This window comes from Phoxinus phoxinus (genome assembly GCF_949152265.1).
Source record: "Phoxinus phoxinus genome assembly, chromosome: 20".
Taxonomy (NCBI): Eukaryota; Metazoa; Chordata; class Actinopteri; order Cypriniformes; family Leuciscidae; genus Phoxinus; species Phoxinus phoxinus.
Genome location: NC_136895.1, coordinates 20,127,167 through 20,144,019, shown reverse-complemented (window position 1 = coordinate 20,144,019; position 16,853 = coordinate 20,127,167). Strand labels below are relative to the sequence as shown.

The 16,853-nt window shown below is 37.0% G+C and overlaps 1 protein-coding gene across 1 annotated transcript in view; it reads left to right on the top strand.

The window, feature by feature from the left end:
- mgat5 (alpha-1,6-mannosylglycoprotein 6-beta-N-acetylglucosaminyltransferase) overlaps window positions 1-16,853 on the top strand; it is a 65,282-nt gene that overhangs the window by 38,118 nt on the left and 10,311 nt on the right. The window contains exons 4-12 of the mRNA XM_079593981.1: window positions 644-720; window positions 3,713-3,802; window positions 4,172-4,243; window positions 5,315-5,476; window positions 6,832-7,001; window positions 7,072-7,206; window positions 8,576-8,709; window positions 13,969-14,102; window positions 16,460-16,609. Of these exons, the coding sequence (XP_079450107.1) occupies window positions 644-720; window positions 3,713-3,802; window positions 4,172-4,243; window positions 5,315-5,476; window positions 6,832-7,001; window positions 7,072-7,206; window positions 8,576-8,709; window positions 13,969-14,102; window positions 16,460-16,609 (1,124 nt within the window). The remainder of the gene's footprint in view (window positions 1-643; window positions 721-3,712; window positions 3,803-4,171; window positions 4,244-5,314; window positions 5,477-6,831; window positions 7,002-7,071; window positions 7,207-8,575; window positions 8,710-13,968; window positions 14,103-16,459; window positions 16,610-16,853) is intronic.

Genomic DNA, 16,853 nt, shown 5'->3' with positions numbered 1-16,853 from the left:
GGCAAGATGTGTGTGTTTGGGCTAGTGTTTATTTCACACTGTGTTAATTTGCCGTGTTAACTGGATTATTGATCCCTTTCCCCGGCCAAGTGCCCATGTGCCGAAAAAGCTTGTTTATTTTCAGTTGTCATTGTGTAGAATTCAGTCTGAACGGCAGTTAGCAGTACATTTTGCGCTACAAGTTTATTGTTTGCATTAATAAACAAGATGTACTTATCATAAAAACTGTTTTAAACACATTGGGCCCTTTTTATGAAACATAAACAGAATGATTTTTTTGTGCAAATCAATTATGAATCTCTTTTTTACATAAATTTAGCATTTTCTTATTTGCTTAAAAGGGAACATTTACATAGGAATGGATTATTCACAAATTACAAACAAATGTGTTATGCTTGTTTTTCATGATTAAGGCCCATCTATGCAAACCTTGAAGATAATTTAGACAATTTAACTGCTTTGTAATCACTATGTGAGTTTGGGGCCTTAATATTGTGTTACAGAGTTAATTTGAGAGTGGGTTGTCTGATAAATGGATGGTATTTATCTTCCAGTCGAATGCCGGTGTGCTGAACAAGCTTGATTTGTGTAGTTTTGGGGACTGTTGTGTGCTTATTATGTTCTTTTCTCTCTGTGTGCACAGACTTGCTGAACGGAGCACAGGAGAAATGTGAACTACCCTCGCTTGATGGGTTTCCTCATTGTGAAGGCAAGTTGAAGGTGAGTGTTTCTCGAAACCCAAACTTGCTGAGAAAAGCTTCTCGATCTGAAACCTGTTCAAATCACTCTTTCACAGCTGCCGCTGTCTCATGATGGCTTCTCATCTGTTGGACTTTATTTATAAACCGTTTTCATCCTGAATCCAGACAGGGAAAATTAAAAGCTCTCTGCGGGACGTTCCCCTTACAAACATTAACAGCAAGATATTGATTTGTTTTGAGACATATTTGAAAGCTTTAAACTGCTATGGTGTTAGTAATGAGCTGAGTACTACAAGGATCATGGGCTTTGGGAAAAGATTTTTATTCAATAATACATTTTCATGAAAGTCTGTAATATGCCTCTTCTTGGTATTAAAGTGCCCCTATTATGCTATTTTAAAGGCTCAGAATTTAGTTTTGGAGGTCTCCTACAACAGGTTTACATGCATCAAAAGATCAAGATCAAAACTCTTTAATTTTCTCATAATATATGTTGCAGCGTCACCTAATTTCTCACAGTGTCTGAAACGGTTCGACAAAGGATTCACTCTCTCTAAACCCCTGATTCTGATTGGTCAGACGACCCAGTTTGTCGTGATTGGTCTACTCTGCTCTGATTGGTCCGGTGACCCAGTCTGTTGTGATTGGCCTATTCTACTCTGCTCTGATTGGTCAGATGACCCAGTCTGTTGTGATTGGCCTACTCTGCTCTGATTGGTCAGATGGCCCAGTCTATTGTGATTGGTCTACTCTGCTCTGATTGGTCAGATGACCCAGTCTGTTGTGATTGGTCTACTCTGCTCTGATTGGTCAGATGACCCAGTCTGCTGTGATTGGCCTACTCTGCTCTGATTGGTCAGATGGCCCAGTCTATTGTGATTGGTCTACTCTGCTCTGATTGGTCAGATGGCCCAGTCTATTGTGATTGGTCTACTCTGCTCTGATTGGTCAGATGACCCAGTCTGTTGTGATTGGCCTACTCTACTCTGCTCTGATTGGTCAGATGACCCAGTTTGTTGTGATTGGTCTACTCTGCTCTGATTGGTTAGATGACCCAGTCTGTTGTGATTGGTATACTCTGCTCTGATTGGTCAGATGACCCAGTCTGTTGTGATTGGCCTACTCTGCTCTGATTGGTCAGATGGCCCAGTCTATTGTGATTGCTCTACTCTGCTCTGATTGGTCAGATGACCCAGTCTGTTGTGATTGGTCTACTCTGCTCCGATTGGTCAGATGGCCCAGTCTGTTGTGATTGGTCTACTGGTTACACTGTGTGTCGGAAACCAATTTGCTTTAGCGGCACAGAAAACGGCTTCTTCTCGACATATCGACAACACGAACCAAACTCTTCCAGTCTCAACTACGTCAAAGTAGACGTTGTTTGCAGACAGCCAATGAAGACCATTATGCAATGGTCAGAATCTATTCTTTCTTTTAGGAGACAATATCTTTATTTATCTGCACTTTGATCTTTAAAACTTTGCAGACCTTTTACATTCACAAACAGATACATGACACTGCATGAAAGGTCATATTTGATAACGCATAATATGGGCAGCTTAATTCAATTGAAAATGTAATTGTACAAATAAAGATGTTTTTTGTTCGGTCACATTATTTAGGCCTAACCTCTTTAAAATCTCTTAAAGAATTCAGAGTTGACTGTTACCATGTGATAATAATGCCTTTTCCTTCTTGGAATTGCACTTCTCTTAATGACCTCACCTGATACCCAGAACAAGTCCCTCTGGGTTTTTTTACAGCACGTCGATGTAACAGCCAGACGGTGCCAATTACGTGGGATTTAACATCAAGCAGAGCTACCCGAAGCTAGTCGGCCAATCACGTTGGCCTTTTCAGTCAGATCAGACCTGAGCTTGGCCTCTGTCGCAATAATCACAGGTCTTAGAACTCATGGAAATTCCTGCAATATGGAAATCCTCTTAAAATCATCCAGAATTAAAACCGAAATGTGACGGCAGTAACAGTGAGAACAGCCTAACCAAGTGGTTTGACTTTATTTTTAGACCTTCTAAGCTTACAACCCAGTTTTGTTTATCCATTAAACCAAGAAATGTACATGCAAAAAACAAGCAAAAGAGGGTGTGATCAAGAGAATGTGCATTTAAAGGTTTAGTTTGAAGGTTGAAACCCATCACTTTTGCAAATAATTTGGTAAAACCATATGTTAAACTCTCGTTCAATCAACTTTCTGTAAGTAATTAATTTGAATAATTGATTTATTTGTCTATTTATGCACCAAAGCAAATGTAAATATACAAAAGTATGCAAAATAAGTGCTATTTAGTTTTTTTACATAGACAAAGTGAAATGTTTTGTTTATTGAGTTCTGACTCATTAAATATCAAATGTAAATATACAAGTATATGCGAATTAAACGCAATACAATTGTATATACGTATATATATATAATTTTTTTTTTTACATAGACCATGTTTTGCCTTCGTATGAATCTGAGCTTTTTATCCATCAAGTGCTGACTCTTTAAAAACAAACGTAAATATGCAAATTAAATGCAAATACAATTGTGTAAGTTCTACTCAAGGTTTTTTTTTTATTTTTTTTATAGACAATGTAAAATATCTTGTCTACATACAAATTAAACCTTTTTCTTGTCAAGTGCTGACTCATTAAAAACGCACAGTGCCATCCTTCTCAAAAACCCCGATCGATAAGTGTGAAGTGAACCACACGGTGCGATCAATAAGTCCCTTTCCGTCCTATAGAGGGTGTCACTGCGAGAAGAAATTAGATACAGGAAGAGGAAACCAATGGTTTTTCTGAAGGTCAGGCTGATCTAAGACTTTAATAAATATCCTGCAAAAACTTGTCAGGAAATAAATCTGAGTGCTTGACTCACGGGCTTCCTGAACAACTGCTTATCAGATCAACTGGGGGATTTTGTATACTTGGTAGTTTTTCGAAACCCCCCTAAAGTCTCTCGTAACTTTTTTTTTGTCCTTATCTGATCTTTTCTTTTTTTTCTTCAGTGGATGAAGGACATGTGGCGTTCGGACCCTTGCTACGGCACCTACGGAGTGGACGGATCCACCTGTTCGTTCTTCATTTATCTGAGTGAGGTAAGACGGGACGGGAACGCTGGCCTAATAGTTACAGATCTGGGCTCGTAAAACACAAAATGCAGGTTCAATCCTCTCAAACTGTCAGAGAAAAGTATGTAAAATACTGTTTATAGAATTACTGTAGTTTGGGCTACACACACACACACACACACTCACGGTGACATGCATACATTTCCATATCAACTGTCTCTCTCTCTTCAGCAGCTGATGTTAAATATTGATCAGGTAGTTACATGAGCGGACTGATTTGTAAATACGCAAGGCTACTGAAAGAAATGGGACATAGACTGTCATCAAGATGTGTGTTTGCACATGTCTGACCAGTAGCTAGGACCAATGCTAGTTCACTGTTTTTCTGTGTGCTAGGTTGAAAACTGGTGCCCTCGTCTGCTGTGGAGGATCAAGAATATTGCGGATGAAGCCGACAGAAATGCACAGGTCAGTGTGTGTGTTTAAAGTAATTATAAAAATTATTTATTAAAAACTAAATAAAACAATACATAAAAAATATAAATTCATAAATGTATACATAAAAATAAAATAAACATTTCACTAATTATTTCATTAAAATAAAATTGTAAAGATTTAAAATATTTACTTTTAAGGCTAGTGGTGTGATAAGTCGATAGTGATTAAAAATCATATACAAAATATATATTTATTTATTCATATGTCAAATATTTAAAATTACTCTAGTTTGGGGATGAATAGTCTCTGGAAAATGACAGCTTCCACAGGTACAGGTACATCTATAAAAAAACATTACATTTGTATTCAAAATTATTATATACACATTCATACATAACTGTAGTCATCATAATTCAAATATAGTTTGGGGGTAAAATGGTCTTTAGAATATGACAAAATGTTGATTTTTAAAAGCATCTATAAAATGTTTTAATTAAAATGAAAGTAAATAAAGATATGTTTTAATAAATTATAGATTAAAGGTTTTATTTTAGATGTAGTGGCTGGATTAGGCTGTCATCACTAAAAATATGAATTATTAAAAAAAAAATGTTTTAAAGCTTTTATTTTAGGTGTAGTTGCATTAAAAATAAATGACTAGAGTTTGGGGATAAAATAGTCTCTAGAATATGATACAACTTCCATAAATGCATCCAAAACATTTAAAAAATATATAAAATTATTTTTTTTTAAAAATGTATATATATATATATATATACGGTATATTAGGTGTAGTTGCATTAAAGGAAATCCAGGATATGACAAAATGTATATAAATACATCCATAACAATAAAATAAAATAAATTAAAAGTAAATTTGATAAAAAACGAATTATTTACTAAAAGTCTGTTGTCATTAAAATGAACTTTCCATAAAACACTTCCTCATTTATCAAGCTAACTGAATGAACTGTGATTTGTGCAGCTGTTTCCAGAGGTTCAACCTCAGCATACAGTGATGGGCTGTGATTCAGTTAATAGAGAGAGAGAGAGAGAGAGAGAGAGAGAAAGCCTCAGTGTTTTCTGTATTTTTCTGCGCAGAAGGAGATCCGCACGAGTTTCGAGGAGCTGTATCGCGTGATGTCGCGGCGCGAGGAGTTCCGCTGGATGATGTTGCGGATCAAGCGCATGGAGGACCCGTGGGTCAGCGCCGTCCGCTCCCTCGCCACCAAACAGAACCTCGCCAGCCACAAACGCAAAAAGGTGGGTGAGAAACGCGGGAATCTCAGGATTGACTCCACATGGCGGCTTTTAATAACGCGGCCCGTGTTCCATAATGAATAATTCACACAACTGCAGACAGACACGCTTTCTCACAGCGGGACCCGAAACCACACGTGCAAGTCTCTCTAGAGATCGCCTGATGTCAAACCTGAAATAACCTCAGTTGTTTAGAGCTTAAAAGCATGTCACTGTTACCCATAATCCTCCGCTGATACTTATCCAGCACACTAATGTGACTGCGTATGGGATGAGTCCCTTGACATATTAATACTAAAACAAATGAGATGAATAAAAAATAGAAGATTGCAGATACTGACATAAGAGAATTTAAGATATAGCAACCCACCGTTTTTTTTTTTGACCCAGAATTCAACCTCTTTCCATTTACTTCTTCACAATAAGCATATCTGATGTTTAAGACTGTAAACAACATGTTTTCGTCAGATATTAACCGTTTAATTGTATGGAATCAGACGTTTAATTAATTTAGTGCGATTATTATTAAGAAATGAAAAAAATATATGCAATGCAATTAATATTTTATTTGCATTATTCACTAATCACATATTTCAATATTTTTAGAAAATAATATATTTTTTATATTAAAATTAAAAACATATTATACTTATTTTCTAAAAATATTAATTTGTGAATTAATATTTAATTACTAGTCAGTTTACAGTGACTGTACTTTTATATGTTAGAATATTGTTTATATATTTTTATATATATATATTATAGTACATTATATTTACTGTTGCTTTCAAGAGACCCTCAATTGAGGGTGATATTTATTATTTTATTATTTATTGATGCAATAATTGAAGGTTTATTTAAATTGTTTTATAATTTTTTCTTATATTTCAATACTCTATAAATCAAATCAGACTTTTTGATTAGGTTTAATTAGGATTGTCAATGTTAATTTGTTCATTTATTGTGATTAATATCAAAGAAAATAATGCAGTAAAATATGAAAAAACAAATCATTTAATATAATGAATTGTATTATTAGTAAATATTATTACACAAGAATTATATTGTTGTAAAATGTAATATATTTCTTTATAATAAAGAATTTATATTTTCTAATAAAAATTGATACATCAATGATATCTTAATCATAATCACCATATCATCTAATTAATTGCACACTTTAAAGTGATTTTAATAAATATATATATTAGATCATTATATTTACTGTTGCTTAATAGTAGTAAAAGTATTTATTATTATTAATTACATTTTGTTTACATTTTTATTAATACAATTAAATGTTAAACTTGTTTTATTGTATAAGGTTTTTACAAATTTTTATTTTTTTTGTATCTTAGATCCTGGTGCACTTGGGTCTCCTGACGAAGGAGTCTGGTTTTAAGATCGCGGAGAACGCGTTCAGCGGGGGTCCACTGGGGGAGCTGGTTCAGTGGAGTGACCTCATCACCGCGCTGTACCTCCTCGGACACGACGTCCGCATCTCCGCCTCTCTCGCCGAGCTCAAGGAGTGAGTCTCTGTCTCCAGTATCGGCTCATCTCCGTTCGGTTCATGTTAACTCAGCTCTGTCTCTCTCCAGGATCATGAAGAAGGTCATGGGCAACAAGTCCAGCTGCCCCACGAAGGGTGATAAAATCGTGGAGCTCATCTACATAGACATCGTTGGTCTGGCTCAGTTCAAGAAGACTCTGGGCCCGTCCTGGGTCCATTATCAGTAAGTTCACGGCACATTTGTGTTTTAGGATTTCATTATTAAAGGAACACGCCGACTTTTTGGGACTTTAGCTTATTCACCGTATCCCCCAGAGTTAGATAAGTCCATACATACCCTTCTCATCTCCGTGCGTGCCGTAACTCTGTCTGACGCACACACCGCTAGCCTAGCTTAGCACAAAGACTGGAGGTAAACGGCTCCAGCTAGCATACTGCTCCTAATAAGTGACAAAATAACGTAATAATTTACATGTTGTGATTTGTATAGTCACAGCGTGTACAAATAACAAGGTCACATGAGACACAGCCATCTTCTAACCGTATACATACTGGGAAGCCCCGTGGAGAGGAGCAGAGAGTTCGCTCAGAGTGTTGCGCTAATCACTCCGCCCAAGTAGTAGTGCTTCGCCTTCTGAGAATATAGTCCCAGTATGTATACGGTTAGAAGATGGCTGTGTCTCATGTGACCTTGTTATTGTACACGCTGTATCTATACAATCACAACATGTAAATAGGAAAATGTTGGCGTTATTTTGTCACTTATTGGGAGCAGTATGCTAGCTGGAGCCGTTTACCTCCAGTCTTTGTGCTAAGCTAGGCTAGCGGTGTGTGCGTCAGACAGAGTTACGGCACGCACGGAGATGAGAAGGGTATGTATGGACTTATCTAACTCTGGGGGATACGGTGAAAAAGCTAAAGTCCCAAAAAGTCGGCGTGTTCCTTTAACATCTGTATGTGGCCGCGACATTCTTCAATCACATTTTCTTCGGCTCGGTTGAGAAACGCTAGACCCGTTTTGAGGCAGCGTTGGCCACGTAAAGCCGTTTTAAATGAGTCTAAACCTGATCTCCTGGATCTTCAGTCTCCTCCAGACAGTGTGGGGTCGATCTCGTGCTCTCCCCGCCGGTGTGTGAACCCGAGCTGGATGGGGCTTATCGAGTAATCAGAAATGATCTGTTAGCTGTTACCGAACACTAGCTTTGCTAACGGATAACTTCCTCTGGGGTTTTAGACCGCATTCCTTTATTTGACTTTATTTAGAAGCTCTTAGTGGATGGACCGATTTGGGAAAGATTTCTGATTTTTTTTAATTTTTTTTTATTTTTTTTACTTTTGAGCTTTTTTTAACAATACTAAAAAATAAATACTAAAAATAAAACATGAAAAAACGGTCAAAATGCAAAGAATAAATATATAGAAATGTACACTATCAGTCAAAAATTTGGGATCGGTAAGATTTTTTTCACCATATCCTCATCCCCATAATGCAATGCATAATTATTTGGTTTATTTTTGAGGTCCAGACGTCAGCTCTATGTATCTAGCGTGTGTGTTGCTGATATTTGTGTGTGCTGCCGGTGTGTTTTCAGGTGCATGCTGAGGGTCCTGGACTCCTTCGGGACTGAGCCGGAGTTTAACCACGCCCACTACGCCCAGTCCAAAGGTCACAAAACTCCGTGGGGCAAGTGGAACCTGAACCCCCAGCAGTTCAACACCATGTTTCGTAAGTGTGCATGAGAGAGGCTTTTTGTATGTGTGTGTTTAACTTTTTTCCGTTTTACCCTTTGGACGTGGAAACTTTATCCCGGTTCCGGGGGTTTAGGGTGGCGTCTCCGATCGTCTCGGGCTCTGAATGGCTCTTTTGTTTACCAACAGACTTTGACATTCTCATAACACTCGCAGCTTTCCAAGCAGAACTGCTCTTATTTCTGATTAAGGCTGTTTCAGAGCAGAGATTGGTTTCACATTCACAGAGGTGTGTGTGTGTGCGACCGAACACATGTTTGAAATGTTTACTGTACCTGATGAGAAGGAAAATGTAGTTTTACAATATTTTTTTAACATTTCAGTCACTGTTTTAATTGCAAAAAAAAAATCTAAAATTAAACTTGTCATATTATTTAAATAATATAAGAAAAATATTGTATTATAGTATTTAATAATTTCAGTATTTTTTTAAACTACAGCAGTTTTTAAAACCAAAAATACCAAATATATACATGTATAAAAATGTATTGTTTTCGGTTGGAAAATTAGCCTAAAATGTTATGAAAAAAGCCAAAATGCAGATTATTATTATTGTTAATTTTATCATTATTATTTCTACTGTTCCGTTTTGCACAATATTCTTTCATTTTCGAATTAACGTAATTTGTTTTGAAAGTTGTACTTTTTTTGTAGTTCTTAATTTTTTTTTACTGAAAATTAAAAAAATTAAAAAATGTTTTAAATACAACAGATAAATATTGGTAAATGTATTTTTAATTTTTTATTTCATGACAGTTAAGCTTATTTTCCCACTGTGTTCTCATTACAATAACGCAACCAGCATTACATTTTTAGTTTTTGTAATTCTTAAAAAAAATTAATAATAATAATAATTAAAAATAATGATGAATTGAAGACAGTAGAACTTGATGTATAAATATTTTTCAATTTAAATAATATATAATTCGGGGGAATTCTGCGCAACTGGCATGAAAATAATTGCATTAAAAAAAATAATATAAAAGTTTTGTTTTGTTAATTTCAATTGAGCACATTTTCCATCATATTCTCATTACCATAATTCACCTGTTTTACTTGAGTTTTTATAATTGTTAAAAAATTACTGAAATTAAATACTAACAAACAATATTTTTGTATATTCTTATTTCAATCAGCATAACTTTAAACCCAGTACTAACCGATATATTAATATTAATAACAATACATAATATATGGTTTTGGATTATGGTAATGACAATTTGCGGGGGGCAATATACATAAACTGTCATGAAAACTGTTACATTGCAAAACATCATTTCAAGTTGAATATTACCAGTAAGCTACATGTTCTCGAACTGCATATTTGACAGGGTGTGTGTGTGTCTGTGTGTGGTGTATTGTGTATCTGATCTCCTGGAGGTTGATTTGGAGAAGATGTTCCCTTGACAGGTGTGTGTAATTGACCTCGCCGTGAGTCCACAGGCATCTATAAACCACTGTGAGAACATGAGCGTTGACGGCAGAGTGACACCTAACCTGTCCGTCTCCTCGGTCAACCCGAGATTCGGTCGCGGTAGCAAAACTCAAGCCATTCTAAAACCGTACGCTTCAAATATTGCGACCAGGTTGCATCAGATGCATGCGGACGTGTGTGTGTGTGTGTGTATGCCTTAATTCTTATTTTATTCGGTTTTCCCCTCGACGCATCCCACAATGCACTGCGATATCACATTGCACGACAAATGAGAGATGATAAACGTGTTGACCTCATATATTGTCTGTGGGACAGACCAGAGTGACATGCCCCTGTTTTCTTTTGTCAAACGTCCTCCGTGCCGCCCGTCCTGCAGGTGCTGTTGTTTTTAACACTTCCCACACGTATCGGATGAGCCAATCGGCGGCGCGTCACGTGACCGAGGGAGGAAGTGGCTTTCAGCACAGCATTACGCTCCTGGAATAATTCCGTTTTGTTTCACTTTTCAAGGTTTAGCTTTAGCGAAGATGACGTCATTGCGGCTGCTCTGTGTTTGTCGTCATTGGGGATAGTTCCTGTTTTCTGAGTAAAACTGAGGGGGGGATTTCACGCACGCACTTCTGCTTTTTGCTCGAGAGTCTTTTGCTCGAGAGACCACACTAACACTCATCCTCTTTTGAAACCAAACAACTTTTCTCTCGTTTGCATGGCACTGGCGCCGCCTCATGCAAACAGAGAAAAGATGTATTTTTTCCTGTTGGCTTGTGTCCAGATACCTTTCAGAAACAAAAGTAGCCCCTTGCTACTGCGAGGAATAGCCAAAAATATGATTATGAATGCCTTTATGCATAAAATATGAACAATTAAATTCCGAGTCAGCAGGAAGGTCAGTCTGTGTTCGTAAAAACGCTTCTCCTTCAGCAGGTCCTAATTAAGAGCTTCCGTCGCAGTCGGTAGTTCACAATCTGTTTATGCTGTTGAATTATTTATTGCAGGGAGAGAGTTTGCCTAATGACATATGGAAAAATTATAACAGATGTGTGTTTGTATGTGTATACTGTGTGTTTTTATTATATTATATATACATGTGTGTGTGTGTGTGTGTGTGTGTGTGTATTTATATGTATTTATATATATATATATATATATATATATATATATATATATATATATATATATATATATATATATATATATATATAAAAACACACAGTATACACATACAAATATATATAAAATGTATAATATTATATGTGTGTGTGACTGTGTGTGTGTGTATATACCGGTGTATATATAATATTATACATTTTATAAAGTGTTATATATAAGTGTTTAATAAATATATTGATTCGTATTATAAATACATTTATATTTTATTATAATTAATGCATATATGTGTAGTTATTTATAATACATAACATATTTACACATTTCAATAATTATATATAAGTTTAATTATTCAGCCATTTTGAGATGATCGGTAACCAAAAAATGTATCCCGTCAAGACCGCTTGAGAAACGGTTCATCTTGACAATTCTAGACCCAACACACTTAATTTGTCCTGAGATGATTTCATATTTATCCTGTAATTTTTATATTAGAATAAAGCTTTAGTCTTCAGAAACTAATCCACACTCAAACTAAGCACATTAGTGTATCAAACTCATCAGGAGAAGATGTCTATCGCGATTAAAGCCGCTGCAGTGGTGTGTGTGTCTGTGTCTGTGTCTGTGTGTGTGTGTGTGTGTGTGTGTGTGTGTCTGTGTGTCTGTGTGTGCGTGTGTGCGTGTGTGCGTGTGTGTGCGTGTGTGTGTGCGTGTGTGTGCGTCTGTGTGTGTCTGTGTGTGTCTGTGTGTGTGTGTGTGATATGCAATATGCTGAGGTTTTGTTTTGTTTTTCCACTACTAGACTTAATAAACTCTTTCTCACACACACAAACTCCCGCATTCCTGGGAATTACTGACAACATCATGACGCCGCCTGCAAACCGTGTATTATGGCTCTTCAGCATTTCTGCGTGTTGTTGCTGCGTCATGTTTTGAAACGCTCTTTTGAAGGACTGTGTGTGTCTGTGTTTGTAAGCTCGAGACTCGTCTTTCGCAATTAAATCACAACTTCCTCTTTTTTTTTGTTTAGAAAAAGCCCGTATGACTGCATGGAAGTGCAGAATTCCAAAAAGAACGTTCTGCTGTTGTTCACGCGATAACAGTGAATGCTGTTGACAGGTGACATTAGAGTGTGTTCGTGTCGTGTGTGCGTTTTCTCGTGCAAGTGTATGTGCGCTATTACAGTAACTATAGCGAGGAAGAGAGCAAGAGGCCCGGATTCCATTTAAACGGCATTTATGGGTTCTGCAAAATTGTGCAAATTGCATTATGGGCCGCCTGGGTTCTGAATTTCATCCTGTACTCTCATTGGAATTGACGGGTAACCGTGACAACACACTACAGCTGCTCCCACAGGCAATAACCACACACGCGCACGCACACACACACACACACTCACTCACAGTAAGCCTTGCGTGTGTGTGTGTGAGAATAAGAATCTTTAATCTCAGGATTGAATTTTTCGGACAGATGGCATTCAGGTGTTTCTCTGCCAAGCCTCGTTGCCCTGGCGACCTCTTGGACCACCGTTGTCATGGTAACTCCTCGCTTGGCAACGTGGACACCCACATGGATCTTTCTCGTACACAATTAATCTGAACATCTTCCCTCAGGCACTACAGTCCTGATGTTCAATGCTAGATCATAGATTTTCTTGTTTCGGAAAGAAAAAATGAAAAAAGAAAACACTTTCCTATGAAGTCCATTAATGTTAATTAATCCATTAACTAACAGTAAGCAGTATATTTGTCACAGTATTTAATCATCCTTGCTAATGTTAATTAATACAAAATAAAAAAAATATTTCAGGTCCATTAAATAATGTTTCGATTTTAATAATTAATTAAAATGTCGAACATTAAGTAAGATTAATAAATACTTTACAGGTATTTTTCATTGCCATGTTAACTATGGTAAATAAATGGAACAAGTGTAAAGTGTTAATGAAATAATACCTCAGTATTTAAAATCAAATAAAACGTATTCTTTTTGTTTTGTTAATTTATTATGTTTTTTGTGTCCGTTTCTTTATAAATCATGCACTAAAATGAAAAATATTCTGTCATTTTAAATCACAGATGACATAATTGACTTGCCTTAAGGTGTGAGTTTATCTATTTTAATACATTCATACTCATATTTACAAACAGTTATTTGCTGTTGCTTTAAAAATGAACCATAGTTCAATCATTTCAACTCTCAGAATAGAACACAGGCGCACGCTGCTGTGAGCATATGGTAAATCCCGTAGCGGATCTAGGCAGGTGGAGCTGGGGGAGGTGGAGGAGGACTTATGATGCAAGCAATCTCATTGGCTGCAGGATCAGCAAAGGCCAATCAGCGTGTGCCATGTCATAATGTTGTGATTGCTTTATCAGACTGCGCCCTCTAGAGTTTCATGACTGAACTAGATATTTTACATTCAAGGGAGAAAGTACACTCTGCCGGTCTTGTATTATCTTAAATGGATTTATGAGTAACACAAAAGATGATGTTTCGAAGAATGTTGGTAAGCAAGACAGTTGACGGTAGCCATTCTTCAAAACATCTTCTTTTGAGTTCAGCAGAAGAAAGAAACTCACACAGGTTCGAGGTCAAGTAAATGATGACAGAATTATTGGGTGAACTATCCCTTTAAGTTTTAATCTGGATTGGATTGATGATCTCTGATTGGTTGTTCCGTTTCCCCCGCAGCTCACACTCCAGATAACAGCTTCCTGGGCTTCGTGGTGGAGCAGCACCTGAACGCCAGTGACGTCAGGCACATCGATGACATCAAGAGACAAAACCAGTCGCTGGTTTATGGCAAGGTGGACAACTTCTGGAAGGTGAGTTCTAGTCAAACAAAGTGAGTTCTAGTTTTTTTGGGCTGTTTACACGTGAAACTGTGGTGTTTATATGCTAGATTGGTTTGCCACATTTTCCGACTTTGCGCGCCAGAAGAAGTGTTTTCAATTGGACTCCGATGACTTCATCGTTTCCCCACTGCAAGGTCACGGCCGGTTCCGCTGTTAAGACCGCTTCGCTGCCCATCTGGATCCGAAACGGCCCATGTGATGAGAGAGACAGAGCACACTTGAAAAACAAATCCCTCCGTACGCGGCGCACACACAGTTCTGGACATCTAATCCCACACACTTCCCTCCAGAAAATACCTTTTTATGAATTCTTAAATCCATTTCTACTATGTCCTTCAGGGAAAGTTTTCAGAGGTTTTGACTATTTTGTTCTCTTGAACACGTGGGATGGAAACGGTGCTTTATTCGCAAATGTTTCATGTGATATTACACATTTGCGCTTAAGTTAAATCCGCAACTTTGAATGGGAGCATTAGATAATGCTAGTGAGTTTGCATTTAAGCTCAGGGAACGTTTTTGCATATTTGGCATTGTGTTATGAAGAGAGTCATATTACAGTGTTTTTTCTTTCTCTCACGGACGCGAAGCGAAAGTTTGCCAATACACAGACGTTCGTTAATTGCAACAATGCTCATTTACATAAAGGTACAGTCTCAAAAAAAACTGTCAGTTTCTTTCTAAGGGTCAGAAAGAGAATGGATATGTTTACGTTTACATTCGCATTTAACCTCGTGCGGTTTTGCTGATGCCGTCCTTCACCCAGCGAGAGAAAGAGAGAAAGACTCCTGCTACACAGCCTCTCAAGTACTCGTTTCCATGGAAACAAACTTGAGCATAGGCCGTGTGTGTGTGTGTGTGTGTGTGTGTGTGTGTGTGTGTGTGTCGTCTAGAGATCAGAGGATATGTGTATAGGCTTTTGAAATGCAAATAAGGTCTTGGCTCTGTGTCTTTATATACACACACACACAAATACATTCATCGCATTATTAGTACAAGTGCACATGTAATGCATCTGTGCGTATATTTTCTATCTCGAACACAGATGCTCTTCAAGTATGCGAACGCCTTACTTTTGAGATGAAAACTTAAGTGCACTAAATGAACGAAACATCCGAACAATGCACATTTGTACCGTTTGTAGTTCCTGATGTCTTTGTGTGATTGTTTGCAGGCTGTGTTGGCATATTCTACTTGTAGCTCCTATAGGCTTACTGCACGCGTGTGTTAGTCGATGAAACAAGGAAGTAATTGATCAGGAAACAAGGAGATCATTGATATTCTGTTTGGTAGTTTGTGTTCTAAACATTGTGAGACTGAAAAAATACAGATCATTCATGTTCATGTAGTGTGTTGTGTGTGTATATATATATTTGGAAAAAAATTTTTTTAGGTTTTATTTATTTTATGATTATTATATTTTATTTGTAATTATGTTTTATACATATTTTGTTAGTTGTATTTCCACTCTCATTTGGTTCCTGTGACCTTGTGAAACACACACACACACACACACACCCATTGGCTGTGTTTCTGTTTCCACCCTCTGACAGGAAGTGGGCTTCTTTGTATTCTTTGAGCGTTTGTAAAGAAAAAGCTTCATTTTATCCTCTTTCCCCCCCTAGAGTCCCGTTTGACTGTTCCTGTCTCCTTTTGCACTTCTGCTCAACTAAAAAAGTTCACAGAGAGCTAAAAAAAAAAAAAATGTGTGTGTGTGTGGGTTTTTTAAGCTTCCTGGGGTCATTTTTCAGTCAAATCAGAGTATCTGGTGACAGAATAAATTGGTAAATGACATCCCTGCAGAAATCTTTGTTTCATGGCTTCAAATAAGACGATACCATATTACTATTAAAACTGATGTTCACAACACATTTTACTTCTGTACTATTATTGAAGTCAGAGTTTAAAAATATTTAGCCCTGCCTACATGGTCTTGCTTACGTCAGCGGAAAATATTTTTTTTTATTGTAATTTTGTTATTTTTTACATTTGAATATTATCCTTCATATTTATATATAATGTTAATTTGTTCATTTTTATATTCTTAAATATGTTCATTTTATTTGTTATTATTGTTATTATTCTTGATCCTTTTGATTATACACCAATTTAATAAAATAAATGTTATTAGTAACTATAATATATATAAATAATTATAATGAAATAAGTGTTTATTAATATGATCAAAGTGTATTTAAACATGTTTAGCCACGCCCACACGATCTTGCTTACATCAGCAGAGAGTGAGAGTGCTTGATGGGTAAAATTCCATTGTATCCACCAGTGTCTATTCTAAATTTCACATGTATGTGTCTTTGTTTGTGTTTTAGGATAAAAAGAAATACCTGGACATCATTCATTCGTACATGGAAGTGCACGGCACGGTCCACGGCACTAGTACGGTCCACCTGCCGGGTTACGTGAGGAACCACGGCATCCTCAGCGGACGCGACCTCCAGTTCCTCCTGCGCGAGACCAAGGTTTGAACCAACAAACTAGACTAGTAGACTTGTATATGGCATCTACAACCGTTTATTCTGAATATCTACCTCACGTTTGTAATATAACTCAAGTACGTCCAGTGTTTTGTGTTCAAACTGCCCAGCTATACTTGAAACTGAAGTATGAAGGCTTCGCTGCACTTGCACAGTGACGTTGATCACTTTGTGGCCAGGGCCACACTCGAAGATCAACCACAGAGAGGATGTGCTCGCACTGCTGTTC